The 16,862-nt window shown below is 38.5% G+C and overlaps 1 protein-coding gene across 2 annotated transcripts in view; it reads left to right on the forward strand.

Moving 5' to 3' along the window:
* The window catches only part of EDNRA (endothelin receptor type A), a 64,141-nt gene that overhangs the window by 30,910 nt on the left and 16,369 nt on the right, over positions 1-16,862 (forward strand). The window contains exons 3-4 of one of the 2 annotated variants that reach the window (XM_030816213.1): positions 8,455-8,582; positions 15,083-16,134. In XM_030816213.1, coding sequence (XP_030672073.1) covers positions 8,455-8,582; positions 15,083-15,251 — 297 coding nt within the window. In that variant the 3' untranslated portion in view covers positions 15,252-16,134. Of the gene's footprint in view, positions 1-8,454; positions 8,583-15,082; positions 16,135-16,862 lie in introns of those variants that run through there. The other variant, XM_003257784.3, reaches the window with a different exon arrangement.

The following is a 16,862-nucleotide window of genomic DNA, read 5'->3' on the forward strand; positions in this document are numbered from 1 at the left end:
TTTTTTTCCCGGAACACATATATGGTATTATTTTGCTCATGCTGCATACCATATCTTTGTTGACTCATTGTTTCCATCTCCACTTAAGATAATTGTGGACACACAATGACACACTTTACAATAAAGAACTTAAGTTTCTTCAGAACTTATACATTAGATCATTAAATCAGCTGCATGTTTTCAAATATGCCATTTGTTTTCCCTTTTTCCTATTCATCATCACCTACATCACTGATAAGATTTTGGGATCCACTACCTAAATCTATATGTGGGGATCTCTGCTATTCTGTTTTATCTTGTTTTGTTCTGCTTTGGTTTTGCCTGCCTGTTTCTTTTAAATAGGCACTAGCATGTCTGACCATAGAGACTGATGATTAAAATCAACTATAAAACTTTTCCATTAGGTTTTGGGACTTATTGTCTGTCCGGGTCAGAGCACCCCATTTCTGTGATGGGAGCTCTGACCCAGATACACAATAGGGCCCAAAATTGTGCTTGTATGTTGTTACGACAAAATGTAGGGCTCCACTCACAACACATGGAAAATCTTTTCTCCATTCCAGGAAAACCAAGGTTCTTTCTTTCTAGCATGAGTCTTCTCTCCATTATGAATTAAACCTTAAAGTATTGACACACACAATCAGCACAAACCTTGCAATTTCAATATTGAGGCTCTCTAATTTTTCTTCTTTAAAGTTCCATTCTTCTCTATCCAGTGATCCTTTGGTCGTATGCTTACAAAATAAGTAAAAGCCTCAAGTCCCTCACTTTTGGATTGGTACTCTTACAGCAAAGAGAGTTATTAAAAAGACATGTTCCTCTTGATTCCCAGCCTTCAGGTGACTGAGATTCTCAGGGGTGATAAGCCCATATCTTGGGTGAATAATCTGTCCTCGAAGGAAAAAATCTTCATGGCTCTGGAACTCTGGCTTTAAAAAGTTCTCTTTCTCCTTGTTTCCTCTCATCCACCTTGTTGTTATTAACATCTATGTATTTCAGATTCTAAAAAGTGAAGACCTCAGCAGAGACTGAAACACCGAATATTCAATAGTGAAAGATGTGGTTAGTGAGTAGCAACAATTCCATCTCTTTCCATCTAAATGCAGTTTAGCAAGAAGCAGTTCCTCAGAATCCATCTCCTACAGGAACTAACGTTTATGATTTGCTATAGATCAGGCCCTGCTGTAAGTGCTTTTCATGTATGAACCCATTTAGTACATCAACCATATGCATGGGCACTCTCTTTATCTGCAGTTTTCCATGAGGAACAGTTAACATGTCTAAGTCACGCCAGGGGACAAAGTCATCCGAGCCTGTTCTCTTTACTGTTAGGTCACACCACCCTCTTCTTCTGTGGAGTCCCCAGGGAAGATTGCTTAGAGCTTCTTGAGAAGCCCTTATTTCTGCTTATCTTCTAGGAATGAGTTCCTAGAGAGCGGGGTCTTTTGTTCTTGTGTGGCCTGCCACCACCCTGCACCTGGTGACCTGGACCATGGGTGACCATAACCATGAACCATCAATAGTTATGGCTCACACTTCCATATTCTGACTTCTGCCAAGCCCTTCCTCTGGACTCTCTCTTCACTGGCCCACAGTAATCCTCTGCGGTAACTACCAGAACGATCTTCATTTTATAGAAGAGAAAACTAACAGGCACAGAGGTTAACGAGCACACCAACGTCACAAGATCAGGAAGACAGCAGAGCTTAGGGTCAATCTGCCCCAAGGAATCCAGCTTCAGGGCCCACGCTCGAGCTACTATGCCAAGCCAGCTGTCTTGATTAAAAGGAGGGCTTCTCCATCCCCCCAGCTCATGGAGGGCACCTAAGGCCAGAGTCAAAACCATTTATGGAATTTCTGCTCTACTCTGCATTTGTCATACATCCTGAATTCTTGCACTGGTCAGGAGGCAAGAAAAGCCTGTTCAAAGGAAAAAGTGTATGGATAGGGGATAGGGAGATGTCATAGCTTTTATGACATTTGTATGAATGCTCTGTCTCAATCCTGAAGCAATTAATGCATAACAGAAGAACAAAATCTATTATTGGTCACACACAGTGACTTATTTCATAGTATCTGATTTGAGATCTGCAGTGGCCAGACAGCACGTTCTCATAAATGGCCTGTCCTGGGCATCACAAGCTTTATAATCATCTCAGTCTGTGCTGTTGGAAGATGTTTTTGTTTGCTACTGAGTCAACTATGTACCAACTTTTACATCCCAGTCCCTCCACCAGAAAGAGAGAAAAACCTCAGAACCTCAGTTTTTAAAGCCTGATACCTGGTCAGTCATGTCCAATTCTAAGTGACCCTATAATAATTCATATTGAAGGGAAGAGAAGGTTTTCCTTGCTTTGAGGTTTGCAGCTATTACAGACTGTGCTTGTAAATCCCTCATTCCTGTCTAGGACAGACAGGAGATAAAGGAGAGGAGAAGAATCCTTCGGCCTCACAGGATGGGGTGAGAGGAAAATTAGCACAAAGAAAAATATGCCACTAGTTTTATTTGTACCATTTTAAGATGCCATGACAATAACAAAAATACTGTACAAGTAATAGGATTAAGTAGCAGGGTATATTAACATCTGGAATGGATAAAGAGGCATAAGTTCATTTATATTTTCATGGTTGTGCATAAATGGTACATTTCAGTTTATGATTACAAATTATAGCAATTCAAAATAACGTTTGTGTGGTATATGTTCAGTTTGCAGGATTCTTTCATATGCATTAACCCATTTGAGCACCCCAAATGAACATCATATCCTTGTGGCAGGTATGAGAACTACCCCCATTTAGCAAATACAGAAACACAGACTTACAACAGGGAACTGGCTTACCCAAGGTCACACAGTTAGCAACAGGTCAATCTCGTACTTGAACCTAAGTCTTATAGGTTCACAACCCATCTTGAATATAGGGGAGAACAGCCTTATTTTGTAGTGCTAAGCTGGTGAGGCCTGGGGCAGTAGAACATCTGTTACTGCACTGTGACTTTATGTGCTGATGTCTTTAGGGACTGATGTCTTTGGGTGAGAGTGTAAGGGGATGCAGGCTACATGGCCCCAAACATTACGATTTTTTTTCTTTTTTTTTTTTTTGAGACAGAGTTTCACTCTTGTTGCCCAGGCTGGAGTACAATGGCATGATCTCAGCTCACTGCAACCTTTGCCTCCCAGGCTCAAGTGATTCTCCTGCCTCAGTCTCCCAAGTAGCTGGGATTATAGGCGTGTGCCACCACGCCTGGCTAATTTTTGTATTTTTAGTAGAGACAGGGTTTCATCACATTAGCCAGGCTGGTCTCGAACTCCTGGCCTCAAGTGATCAATCCACCTCAGCCTCCCAAAGTGCTGGGATTACAGGTGTGAGCCACCACACCCAGCCCAAGATCTTTTATGTCTTGTGACTATATTTTATACCTTTTTCTGCTCCTCTTGTTCCATTTGACTGTCAGCTGTCATTTTTGCTGACCATGGTGCCTCTAGAGCAGTGATCCTCAAAGTATGGTTGGTGAACCAGCAGCATCAGCATCACCTGAGAACTTGCTAGAAATGCAAATTCTCAGGCCCTGCCCCAGACCTACTGAATCAGAAACTCTGGGGATGGGGCCCAGCCATCTGTGTTTCAATGAGCCCTCCAGGTGATTCTGCAGCTGCTAAGTCTTGGGAGCTGCTGCTCCACAGCAACGATTCACAACCTTGGCTGTCCTTGGGAATCCCCTGGGAGCCTTAAAGACTACTAATGCTTATGTCCCAACTCCAAAGACTCTAATTTCATCGGTCTAGGACACAGTTTTTTAACCTCAGCACCAGTGATATTTGATTGGGGGGATGATTATTTGTTGGGGGTGTCTGTCCTATACATTGCAAAATGTTTAGCAGCATCCTAAGCCTCTACCCCTAGATGCCAGTAGCACACCCACCCCCAGCTGTAATAACTAAAAATATCTCAGACATTGCCAAGTGTCCCCTGTGGTGGTGGGGGGAAGGCAGATGGCAAAATTGTCCCCTGGTTGATAAGCACTGGCCTAGGGTGATGGCCAAGGCACTGGGATATGGAAGAGCTCCCAAAATCATTCTAATATACAGGCAACACTGAGAACTATGCCTCTGGAGAGTCTCTATTAATGAATAGCTCTGGATGTGCAATGGGCTAGAGCACAATAAGAGCTAAGCTTTACACCACTGGGTGTAAAGTGAGAATCAGTCCCCCTCTGGTGAAGACTCAGGCAGTTTGCTGAGGACTAAAGCACATGAGCTTTAGGGCATAAATTTCACAACTGTTTGGCTCCTTACATTTTTGTTTACTTTCTGGTTGTCAGGTATGTTCCAGAAAACTAATGTAAACAGATATGTTTCCCGTACTTAAGAGGTCCCAACCAAGTGAGATCTTGCATTGCACTAAATACAGTGGTGAATGTACATCCTGCATTTGGCTCTATCCATTCTACAAACAGGGTGCATATCAGTGTATCATACGGTACAAGTTCTTACCTAAATCTGGTTTTGACGGGTTAAAACATGCAGCCTGTCAATTTTATGATGCTGATTTTGATACAATCCAAATCAACCACACAAATGCAAAATTCCTATATTAATCTCTGCCATTTAGAAGCGCTTTCATTTTCAGGTGGTGATCAGGGGCTTTAATTATATTTCAACTATAAAAAAATCCCCTGAGTTAGAACAAAGGCATGTAAAATCCTGGCTCAGCAGATTGCCTTCTGTGTCTCCGTGATTCTTTCTGTGGTGTTCTTCTGTGATCTGCTTGAGAAGAGGAGAACATGATGTGCATTTAGACCACGGGATGTGCCTCACTTCTAAGGGCCTGCCCTGCAGCTCTTAGGAAGGTGGGCAGTCTCATCACAGCCCAAAGTGAGATGTCTCCAAGCAAAGAGTAAATGGCAGCCTCTCTTCAGCCTAGGCTCTTAAATAGCACAGTATTCTCCCACTTCCTCAAACAACTCGATGGCAGGTTTCTTTCAACATAAAGAGTGGGAGCACTACTTTGAGACACTGATAAACAACTTTCATATAGAAAATAAATTTCAAAGTGAATGTGTTTTCAGGGCAAAACTGGTACTGTCTCATTTCAAACCATGAAAATATGATCTGATTTAATGAGTTGGAGTCATCCATTCATCCAACAAATACTATGTGCTAGGTACTGTGTAATGTCCTTGGAAATTATAAATATGAGGGTGGCAAATTATAAATATTAGGGTACATAGACTCTTTTGTAACAAAAATAAGCTATGACTGATCTGAGGTGCCTGATTAACCCTTTGAACCAATACGACTCGTCAGCTTGTCAGACTCTTTTGGGTTTTTTTTTTTTTTTTTTTCATTGAATGGACAGTAGCTTGTTAACATTAATGAAATCAGTGAGTTCTTTGCCATGGTCTAGGATGTATTCTCTTAAACAGTTATTTATTCCTCTCCTAGTCTATTTCATTAACATGCTTTTAAAAATCAAAACTTTTTGATTAAGCAATAGAATTGCTCTCCAGAAAATTACTCCGGGAAAAAAAGATCATAATAGAGTACTAAAAGATTATTTCCATATGTTCCCACTTGTTTTCTTTTTGTAAAAAAAAAAAAAAAAAAAAAAAAAAAAGCATATGCTTCTATGTACGTAGGATGTTTTCTGGAAGAAAACACACTTAGCAATTAACAGTGGTTGCCTTTGGGCAGGGAGTTTGGGGGCCTTGATTGGAAGGGAGACTTAACTTTTCATTAGATAAGCTTTTATACAGCTTAATTTTTACCATCTTATGTATTATATTTTTAATTTTAAGTGCTAGTAAATAACAGGATGCATTCCCAGTAGTCCTTCAGAAGCTCCAAGCGCTTCTGCTAAATAAGAGAAACCGATGAGCCCCACTGTTTGCCTCCATGAGGACTCTTGCTTCTGCTCCAGCAGAGCAAGCTGAAGGGAGATTTTGAATGTAGGACTGCTCCAACACTGGTTCCATGGAAGAGATTAACAAGCAGGTTCTGCTTGAGGTTAGATGGTTAATGAGGGCCTCTTTGAGGAAGCCACATGGAACCAGAGAGGAAAAGGAAAAGAGGGGGATGTTGCCTATAGGCAGGGACCTAATTTCCTCCTAGCAGCATTGGACACTTACTACCCACACATCCTTTCAGAATGAAGGAGATACAAGTTAGGGAAGTCTACACAGTCATTACACCTAATAATTTTCTCCAATGATTTCTTTCCTTCCCCTTTATCTATAATTCCCAAGGAGAATCAATGCTCATTCCTAGGAAAAGGAAAAAGAATACCACCAACAACAACACACCCATTTGTCTCAAAGAAAGACAATTCCATGATCTTTTTGCTTTGCACTGATTCCATGATGTCTTTCCTCTCTGTCCTTCTTTATGCCTAACCCTAACCTAATCCTAGTTAAAAGTTTAAGGAAGCATATAAAAGGAAAAAATGTAATTGAGATTGGAAGAATCTGAGAGAATCCATGTTCATTTGTGGTTTTTCTGGATCATTTTCTTAGCACTTGCCACTGAGACCTTCACAGGATTTCAGAGTCTCCCTTATTAAGCAAGAACATCTTTTTCTTTTCTTTCATTGTTAGATGTGTAAATTGGGAAATCCATTCATGTGGATTATCAGGGTCCTCTTAATCTCTGGGAATGAACAAACAATTCAACCATTCCAGAGTATATCTCATAACCGTGCCTACGCTGTTTTAATTACATATCTGTGGTCTTTGAAGAATTATAATTCTGGGCCAGAATTCTAAATTCTTATTCTATAAAAAGTAGTTTTCAGGTTTTCTTGTTTTTATAGTGTGATTCATCCCAGAAATAGTGTTTTAAGTCTTCACTTGCACCAAGCATTAATAACCAGCAGTCAGCAATGGCATAATTATTTGTCAGCTTCATGAAAACCATAAGAAATGAAGGCAGTGTTTGTGCAAAGAGTTTTGCGGTTGTCCTTGGACAAAAGTTTATGAGGAAATTTTGAGAAGACACCAATTGAGACTGTTTATAGTGAGATGAAGAAGAAACCAGAGGCACAACTGGATTGAAGAAAAAGTTTCTTTTCGAAAACTATTTAGAAGAAAGGGAAGTAATCTTGAAAACTAAAGAAGGAAAACTTCTATAATGAAGTTTTATAGGGTCTTAGCCAAAAATCAAAGAATGAGAGACTGCCCTGTGTAACCAAGTTCTCATTCTCTATCTACGGGCTACTGGTTTCCCAATCTCTTTCAAAGGACTCATGTTATGGATCACACTGACCATGAAATTAAACCTCACATCATCTTTTGGAAATAGTAGAAAAGAAATTCAAAGCTTAGCTTAGAGTTACTATGGCAAAAAGAACTTTTCAAAAAAAAAGAAAAAGGAGTTTGTAAAGTTAGTAGGATACTGTTTCCTAGTGAGTTGAGTAAGTTTAAATTGAGTCACTAAACAAAAAATTAGAAAGGAAATCAATACGATTTTCACACTTGAAAAGGCATCATATGTTCAGCAGGAACTTCCTTCCCCCTTTTAGGTAGCTGAGCTATTATTTAAGCCCATGCTCCTAGTATAATACCTAATTAGACAAATACAGAGTACTGGTAGCTATTGTTATGTGCCTGCTACCCAGCACAGCCACTAGAGGGCGTCCACTCTTGCCTTACAAACAAGATTGGAAATTGTCAACATGGAAGAACAGATTTTTCTGCATATGATACCAACAGATCAAGGTAACCACATTTTTCTGTATAGTAAGGGGAAGTTTGAGCCCACATAGGGAAAAGCCACTTACATCACATCTATTGAAGCAGAGTCAGCCCCTTAAGCACAGAGGAAAATGTAAGTTCAAAGTGGCTTTAGGTGTTAGCTAGCTGCCAAAATTAGTAGCTTCTACACCACTTTTTTTTTTCCAGTATTCTCCCTAACCTTTCATTCTTAATTTCAGAGATAATATAATCTGCCAATTCTGGTAGTTGAAATTATTTGCTTTACTCATGGTTTAGTAAGCACAGATAAAAAACCACTGTCTGCTTCTCAGCTGAGCTGTCTCCCAAAATCCCAAACTTTTGCTACTGTTTGAAAAGTAGGCAGCATGACTAGTTGATGTGAGATCAAAGGCACATCTCCTCTGTTATTAAAATGTATTATATAACTATAATAGATTTAATATATAAGTATGTATTATAATATTAATACACTATATTAAGTATTATATATTAAATATATCACAATATATTCATGTTACTACATATTAATAATAATAAATTATATCGATATCTTTCCAGACTAAAAATTGCTGAGGCTTTAAAATATGAAAGAAAAAAATAACAATAGTAATACTCTTTTGCTACAGTGCTAACTGGAAAGCACTGTGAATAAAATTGAGAAGTTGGGACGCAAAACTACAACTGTAAGTGCCCAGATGCTCCATGCCAGCTCTACCATTTCTTATCACTGTGTCTCCTTCTTTCAGCTGCTGGCTGGGCGCTGGCCTTTTGATCACAATGACTTTGGCGTATTTCTTTGCAAGCTGTTCCCCTTTTTGCAGAAGTCCTCAGTGGGGATCACCGTCCTCAACCTCTGCGCTCTTAGTGTCGACAGGTAATGTGGTTCTTTCCCTTTGCTCTTTTGCTGGGCTTAGAAAAGCATTTTTCTCAAAAAGAAGAGAAGTCAAGAGAATTGGTGCCCAGGACAGCTGTTGATTAGCTTCAAGTGAATTAAAGCATTAACCATCTTGCCTTTGCTGTTTAGAATTGCCTTCCACATTTGCTGATTATTAGCCATCTTTGGCTCAGACAATTATGTACCTAGAGCATTTTATCAAGAATACCCATTTGACACCCTTTTGGCAATAAAGGGAAAATTAACATATTAGATGGAATAAACTTTGTCAAAAGGAGATTCCAGGATATGCAAATCCTATATTTCACCTGGTAAATTTATCATAAAAAAGATACTGTTCAATTATATCTGTAATGTTTAATTAATTGAGTGAGAGATAAGTGCACCATATTGCTATGTTCTTCTCCCTGCCTTTTTGAAAGACTGAAATGTTTCATAAGTTTTAAAAAGAGGGCAACACCAGAAGCATCCCTTTATCCAATTCCGAAAACTCCATCAAATGTCCTGAAGTCTTTCCAGAATCCGCACACATGATTGTTAAGCATTCCCTAAAGAAGCCCTTCTGAATTCTGTGAACTTCTAGATGGTATTTTCTTTACCTTCTGGTTTTCATAGCAGCAATTATAAGAATGAAATTAGGAACTTTATAACACATCTGTGGTACTCTTTTATGTTTACTATAATCTCACACAAGTGGTGTATAATGACCTATTTAATTAGCCTGCATACAATTTAGAAGAGGTTTTCATTCTAACTCATTCCCTGACAATCACTTTATCAGGGAACCTGAGTCTCATCATTATAGAAATAAAAGACTCACTCTCCTAAAGAACATTAAAGTGTTTACAGATATTCTGTTATTTTACATTTATAACTATTGTTAGGACAAAAATTACTGTTAAAACATAAAAATGTGCATTCAATCAGTAATTAGAAAATTAGAATGGTATCCTTGTTATAAATTTATGTCAGCTGGGCATGGTGGCTCACACCTGTAATCCTAGCACATTAGGAGGCCAAGGTGGGCTGATTGCTTGAGCCCAGGAGTTTGAAACTAGCCTGGGTAACACAGGAAAACCCCATCTCTACGAAAAATACAAAAAATTAGCTGGACATGGTGATGCATGCCTGTAGTCCCAGCTATTCTCAAGGCTAAGGTGGGAGAATCACCTGAGCCCAGGAATAAATAAATAAATGGCTATAACTGTGAAACACAAAATAAAAATGTATTATTAAAAATAAAACACAAAAAATAACTTCATTAGTAATTTAAAATGCAATCATACCGTTGATAAAAATGTTCCCATTGCAATGGTAAACACAAAGATCAGAAATAATTTTATCATCTATTAATAAGACCCTTCAGTCATTTGTAGGAAAGTCTAGGGTCTCTTTGGGTTACATCTACATGATATTAGATGTTAAAGGCTGCTGCATAAAAACACTTACATACCATAGGTGGCCACTGTATAATCTCCACTTGGCTAAATAGATCATGGTACCTTAGACCATAAAAAGCTGAATAAACACTTATGATGTGGATTTGATTCACTAATAAATTCTCACTCTGATGTTCCCACTCCCAGCATCCCAACATCATTTCTTCTTTCATTCAAAGTGTTATATTATCTAAAAATTAAAAGCATTAAATTGCACCTATTACATTGCTAATACAAGTAAAATTTTTCCTGTATTCATCAAGCTGCATATCATCAAGTTACATTTCTTTCAGAGATGTAACCATATATTTTCGTTATAATATCTAATTAAATTTTTTAGTTACAACTCTAAAATTCATGTAGAGAAAAGAAATGGGAAAATAATCATGACATTTTGAAAAAAGAACAATGTGTCCTACACACATGTTCTTCCTATATGATTTTTCTTTTTATTAAAATACAGGGTCTTGCTCTGTCACCCGGACTAGAATGCAGTGGCCTATGTGGTCATTTTAAATGCTATAAAGCTACAGTGTTTTAAACAATGTAATGCAAACCCATGAACACACTGACAAATCAGTCAGAAAACTCGACTCAGGTGCTGGAATACACAAGAATGTATTAATAATATAGGCTGAAATCACTTTGAATATAATCGGGGGAGGAAAGATTTATCAATAAATAATGCTATTTAGCCATCTGAGGGAAAAAACCTGTTAAAGTCTTCTGTACATATCAATAATAATATTTATAATTATTACCATTTACTGAGTATTACTAAGTGTTAGGCCCTATTGAAAATACTTTACAAAAATTAGTTTAGGGCTGGGTGAGGTGGCTCATGCCTGTAATCCCAGCACTTTGTGAGGCCAAAGTGGGCCGATCACTTGAAGCCAGGAGTTCAAGACCAGGCTGCCCAACAGGTGAAACCCCATCTATACAAATAATACAAAAATTAGCCAGGCATGGTGGTAGGCACCTATAGTCCCAGCTACTTGGGAGGCTAAGGCACAAGAATCGCTTGAACCCGGGAGGCGGAAGTTGCGGTGAGCCGAGGTTAGACAACAGCAGCTGCACTCCAGGCTGGGTGATGGAGTGAGACTCTGTCTCAAAAAAAAAAAAAAAAAAAAAAAAATTAGTTTATGTAACTGTGATAGTTAGTGTGTTATCTCCACTTTACAGACAGGGAAGCTGAGGTTGAAAGAGATTAACCAAGTCAGCATGGCTACTAAGTGTTGGAGCCACTAATCAAATGTTGATAGTCTGCATTCTTAACCACTATACTCAAGCATGTAAAAACTCAAACCATTGTTGATGAAGAAAGCCAAACTCTGAAAAATAGTTGAAGAGATGTATTCCGAACCAAATGTGAAGACCATGACCTGTGACACAGCCTCAGGAGGTCCCGAGAACCTGTGCCCAAGGTTGTTTAGTTTAATTTTATACATTTTAGGAAGAAAGAAGTTACAGGTAAAAACATAAATCCATACATGTAAGGTTTACAGTGGTTTGGCCTGGAAACATGGGACATCTTGAAGTGGAGGTTGGGTGAGGAGGGCAGGGCGGTGCTTCCAGGTGATAGGTGCATTCAAAGATTCCCTGACTGGCATTTAGTTGAAAGAGTTAAGTTTTGCCTAAAGATTTGAAGTCAGCAAATGCTGACAAGAAGTGCTTGGGGTTAGGATAAGAGGGTTGTGAAAGCCAAGGTTCTATGTAGATGAAGTCTCCAGGTAGTATGAGAATAGATGGTAAATGTATCTTATCAGATCTTAAAAGGTGCCAGACTCTTAGTTAAATCTCTCCTGGATCAGGAAAAGACCTGGAAATGGAAGGGAATTATCTACAGAATGTAAATTTTCCCCACAAGAGATGGCTATACAGGGCCATTTCAAATAGCTCAAAGAAATATATTTTGGAGTGAAATACTTCTATTTCTTTCAGGGCCTTCTCTCTGTTATGTAATGCTATACTAGTGCATGCTTGGGATTTGGTATCTCACTGCTACAGAGAGTCTGTTTTGTTAGGGCTTTTTTTTGTTTTTTTTTTTGTTTGTTTGTTTGTTTTGAGACAGAGTCTTGCTCTGTGGCCCAGGCTAAAGTGCAGTGGCTTGATCTCGGCTCACTGCAAGCTCCGCCTCCCGGGTTCATGCCATTCTCCTGCCTCAGCTTCCTGAGTAGCTGAAACTACAGGTGCCCACCACCATGCCCGGCTTATTTTTTGTTTTTAGTAGAGACGGGGTTTCACCATGTTAGCCAGGATGGTTTCAATCTCCTGACCTCGTGATCCACCCGCCTCAGTCTCCCAAAGTGCTGGAATTACAGGCGTGAGCCACCACGCCCGTCCTGTTTTGTTAGTCTTAAGATCTGTTTTAACGTTAATGCTAGCCTGTTGTGCCTGAATTCCAAAGAGAGGAAAGTATGAAGAGGCAGGTCCGACATCCCCTTCCCATCATGGCCTGAACTCGTATTTTAGGTTTCTTTGAAATCCCCTTGGCCAAAAGGAGGGGTCCATTCAGTCATTTGAGGGCTTAGAATTTTATTTTTTGTTTACACCATAAAGCAGTAGAAGAAAATAGACTATCTTTTTGATCTTTGGAAAGGGAAGGAAGACCCTTCTGAACTTTAAAAGAATGGTAGAAATTCTGAATAAAATTATAAATGTATTTTAAGATATAGTATTTTAAAACCTTCAGATTAAACATTCATAAAACTTTTAAAAAAAAAGTAATAAGCTGGGAAAAATTGACACTCCTCTCACAGGCCCAGGGGGCAGAGCTGGTTCCTCCTCACTTTTTTGTTCTGCCTCCTCTTTCTTCCTTGGGGGGATCTCGGAGCATCATGCGGAGCTTCAATCATGCCCAGTGTTGAGTCGGGGAGATAGTGGGAAGGTTAGGTCATAGATTCCTATATCTAGTGTCGGGTCACCTCACCCATACCACCTCCTCTCTTCATCTCATGCATGAAGAAAGAGAAATAAGATGTTCCATCACGATAAATAGTTGTGTATCAAATGAAATGTGAGTGATTCTTAGTTAAAAAGAAAGGAAGGACTGAAGGAAGGAAGGGAAGGAAAAGAAAGAAAAGAAAAAAAAAGAAAGTAAGAAAAAATGATGCCAAGAATCTATCTCATTAAGATTTGATCTGAGTTGTAGATCAAGGAGATGAACTATTTTAAAATTCCACTCTCACAAAAATCAGCCTTAATCCAAAAGGTTTTTCCTTGAAAATAAACTAATCATTCTTTGTTCCCTAGACACACAATTTACTGTTTTTACATTTCATTTGGTATTGACCCTAAGCTTCAGGACTTGTATGTAGGGAATCTATTTGACATTTCTATTTCAAAAGCTTTCACACGAGAGAATGAATCATTCACACTTAATTCCTGAAGATAAGATTCCATTTGCTTTAACTCTTTATTTGGTTGCATTATATTCTACTACTACTACAAAAAAAAAAAAAACAACACTTTTTAAAATGAAACAAGGAATGAAAAGGGAGTTTGGAACCTGTTGCAGTTTGTGAATCCCTACTTTCATTCTATGAGCTGAATAAATTATGGCCCAGTACAAAGAGTTCTCATGATTTTTTTACACAGTATTTTAAAAACATAATTATCTCACATTTCAGAGTTGTTTGAAAGAAAATTGAGAGAAACCATACATCTAAGTTCTATAGGATTTCTTTATTACTTCATTAATCAATGATTACAGAATGATGTAAGATCAAAGAAAAGATCTAGCTTTCTCACTATCAGCTTTTAATCTGAATAAGGTAAACAGGACTGCGAGAAAGCACATGATTTCTGCCAGAATGGATAGGCTTTCATTGCTAATTTCAACTATGGACTTGTCTCAGTTTAACTTTTTGAATAATTCCTCTGCAAATCTAGTTTCACATCCTTGGTCATTTGAGAAAAAGACAAATCAGGAACTGAAGAAATTCAGAAACAAATTTTGACCCCTATCCAGCTTTTTCATTGAATTATCTTTTTAATTCTAAGGCAGTATACTTCTATAACGAACAAACTTTTCCCAACAGAAATGAATAACCAGCCATTACCAGCTATTAAAATAGGTATTTTTACATGCTGAAAGTGACAAGTTTTATATATTACTTTGAGTATGTTCGGAGGCAAAAAAAAAAAAAAAGCAGCAGTAGGAGGGGGGTAGGAGGGATCACTGTTGTTCTTTGCAAAGTTGTGTTAAAGTGGAAGATGATGATGATGGGGTCAGACCAGTAAAAAGGTCTGGGTACAGATCCAACTTGTTAAAAGTTGCCTGGGGAAGAAGGCTATAAAAAGATAAAACTCTTTTAACAACTATTCCAGAGTGATGTGTTATTAGATACTTGGAAAAGTTGCAAAGATCCATTAATAAGGCAGCTTTGTTTTATATGGCTGAAAAGCTGATGTCAGTTCTTGAACCCATCATTTCAAATAATTGCTCAGTGGTCTCTGTGATATTCTCAAAGGTATATCCTAACTCAAGAAACATGAAGGTGGTTTTCAGAAAAACCTCTTTGTTAGAGTTGGACTTGGTTTCTCCTTATTTTCCTGGTGTTATAGTTTTCTATTGCACCATGACAATAGTGAAGACACAGAGGAAGGGTCTGAGCCAGAAGACATGAGCAGGGAACTGGACAAAGTCCAAGGCTGGCTAGGGCAATAGGATCTTATTTGGGAGTCTGTTCACTATTGCACTGAGTTATTTGTTCTTTTATCTTATTCTATTTTCAAGATCAGGCAACTGGTTAATTTTGCTACCCCATTTCTCTTTGATAACTACCCCAAAACTTAGCAATTCAGAACAACAACCGTTTTATCATATCTCACCATGTTGAAGGTCAGGAATTTGGGCAATTCTTCTGCTCCTTGTCACTTCAGCTGGGATTGGTGGACTTCAGCTGACTCTGAGCTTGTGTCAGAGGTGCAACACTCACATGCCTGGCACCTTGGCAGGGACAGCTGGAAGTCTGAGCTCAGCAGAGCCCATCTCTCCCTCCATGTAGTCTCAGGGTCCTCTCAATGTTTTTGCTCCAGCAGGCTCAAGGCTCCTTTCAGAGGCCAGACCTGGAACTGCAAAACATCATTCTACCCACACTCAATTGATCAAAGTAGTCACAGGCCAGCTCAATTTAAGAACTCAACTGAAGAAGTGGTAAAGCATTTGCAGCTGTCTTTTAATTCACCACACCTGATTCTCTTCTAAATTGGAATTGGCCAAGCAGTTGCAGCGGCTCAGCCTTAGGAGACTGAAGCAGGAGGATGGCTTGAAGTCAGGAATTCGAGACTAGCCTGGGCAACATAGCGAGATCCTTGTCTCTACAAAAAATATTTTTAAAAATTATCCTGGCATGATGGTGGGCACCAATAGTCATAGCTACTAGAGAGCCTAAGGTAGGAGGATCCCTTAAGGGAGCACAGGTGTTGGAGGCTGCAGCTATGATTGTGCCATTGCACTTCAGCCTGGATGACAGAGTAAGACCCTATCTCTAAAAAAGAATTCTTGCTGCTAGCATTTAGCTTCCAAACCTCCATATGGTATCAGAGATATAAATTATTAACAACCATTACAAATGATCAAGTTTGCTGTTAATTAAAGATGTGCAGAGGTAAAGATAGGGGTGGCACTGTACCTTATGGAAGTGGCAAATAAGAATAAATAATAAATTCTAACACAGGCAAGCATTCATTGACACGCACTTGGTAGAAACTTCTTTGTTAAGGCATTTCAGCCACCTATTTATTCCCTGATCCAGTAATCCCACTCAAGATAATTAATCCAGAAAAATCATTCAGAAAGAGAAAAAAATTATATGTACAAACAAGCTTATAGGTGTCTTATTCACAACTGTGAAACACTAGAAATGATTTGAACATAGAAAAAAGATTCAAGTAAATTATATCAAAATCTTGTTATACTGTGTAGCCATTAAATTGATAAGTGCCACGCCCATGTAGAAACATAGGAGAGTATTTTTAATGTAAATAAAGCTAAAATTTAAAAATTGTGAGTCATATGATTATAGTCTATTCAAACTATGCCTATGAGAATCAAAACAAGAAAAGAATAAAAAATAGATTTTGTTGAAGTGGTATCTTTTTAATTTGTTTTATTTTATAATGTTTTAAAGTTCTTTCAAGAATAAACATTTTTAAACTTAATGACTATCCCAGACCACACCTTCAAGATTCAGTAAACATGCATTAAATGCCTCTGACCTTAATAACATGTAAAAATCTATTTATAGGCACATGCACTAACAAACATCTTTACATGAATAAAATATATATTTTATACTTTTATTTTGGCCTATCACATGACAGGGTACAAGGTGATATAATGGGAAAAGGCTCTACCGGGAGTTGGCAGCCCTGAGCCATGGTCCAGACGCCCCAGGTTCACTGGAGACCAGGCAGAGGATGTGACAAGATGCCAGTTCTCAGGTTCCCAACTGGAACATATGGGGCAGAAAGATCAGCCCATAGATCCCTCCTTTAAATTACTGAATCTGGACCTCTGAAAGTATTAGCTTTTAATCCATGGCCTAATTCATGGCTAGCTTGAAAAATAGGAAAATGATCAGAATGTAGTGTGAATATTAGCTTTAGCCAGTTAAGGTAAGGTAAGGTTACACAGTACATCTGTGTAAACACAACTCTTAGAATTATGCTGACTGATTCTTCACCAGAATTCCCTAGAGATTAAGAATTCCCTAGCCAATTATAGTAAGGTAAGGTATAATAGTGGTAACACGCATGAAAACGCCAACAAAAAGACACTTCATTCAACAGGTATTTATTCGGCACTTGTTGTTCT

The sequence above is a fragment of the Nomascus leucogenys genome, chromosome 7b (assembly GCF_006542625.1).
Source record: "Nomascus leucogenys isolate Asia chromosome 7b, Asia_NLE_v1, whole genome shotgun sequence".
Taxonomy (NCBI): Eukaryota; Metazoa; Chordata; class Mammalia; order Primates; family Hylobatidae; genus Nomascus; species Nomascus leucogenys.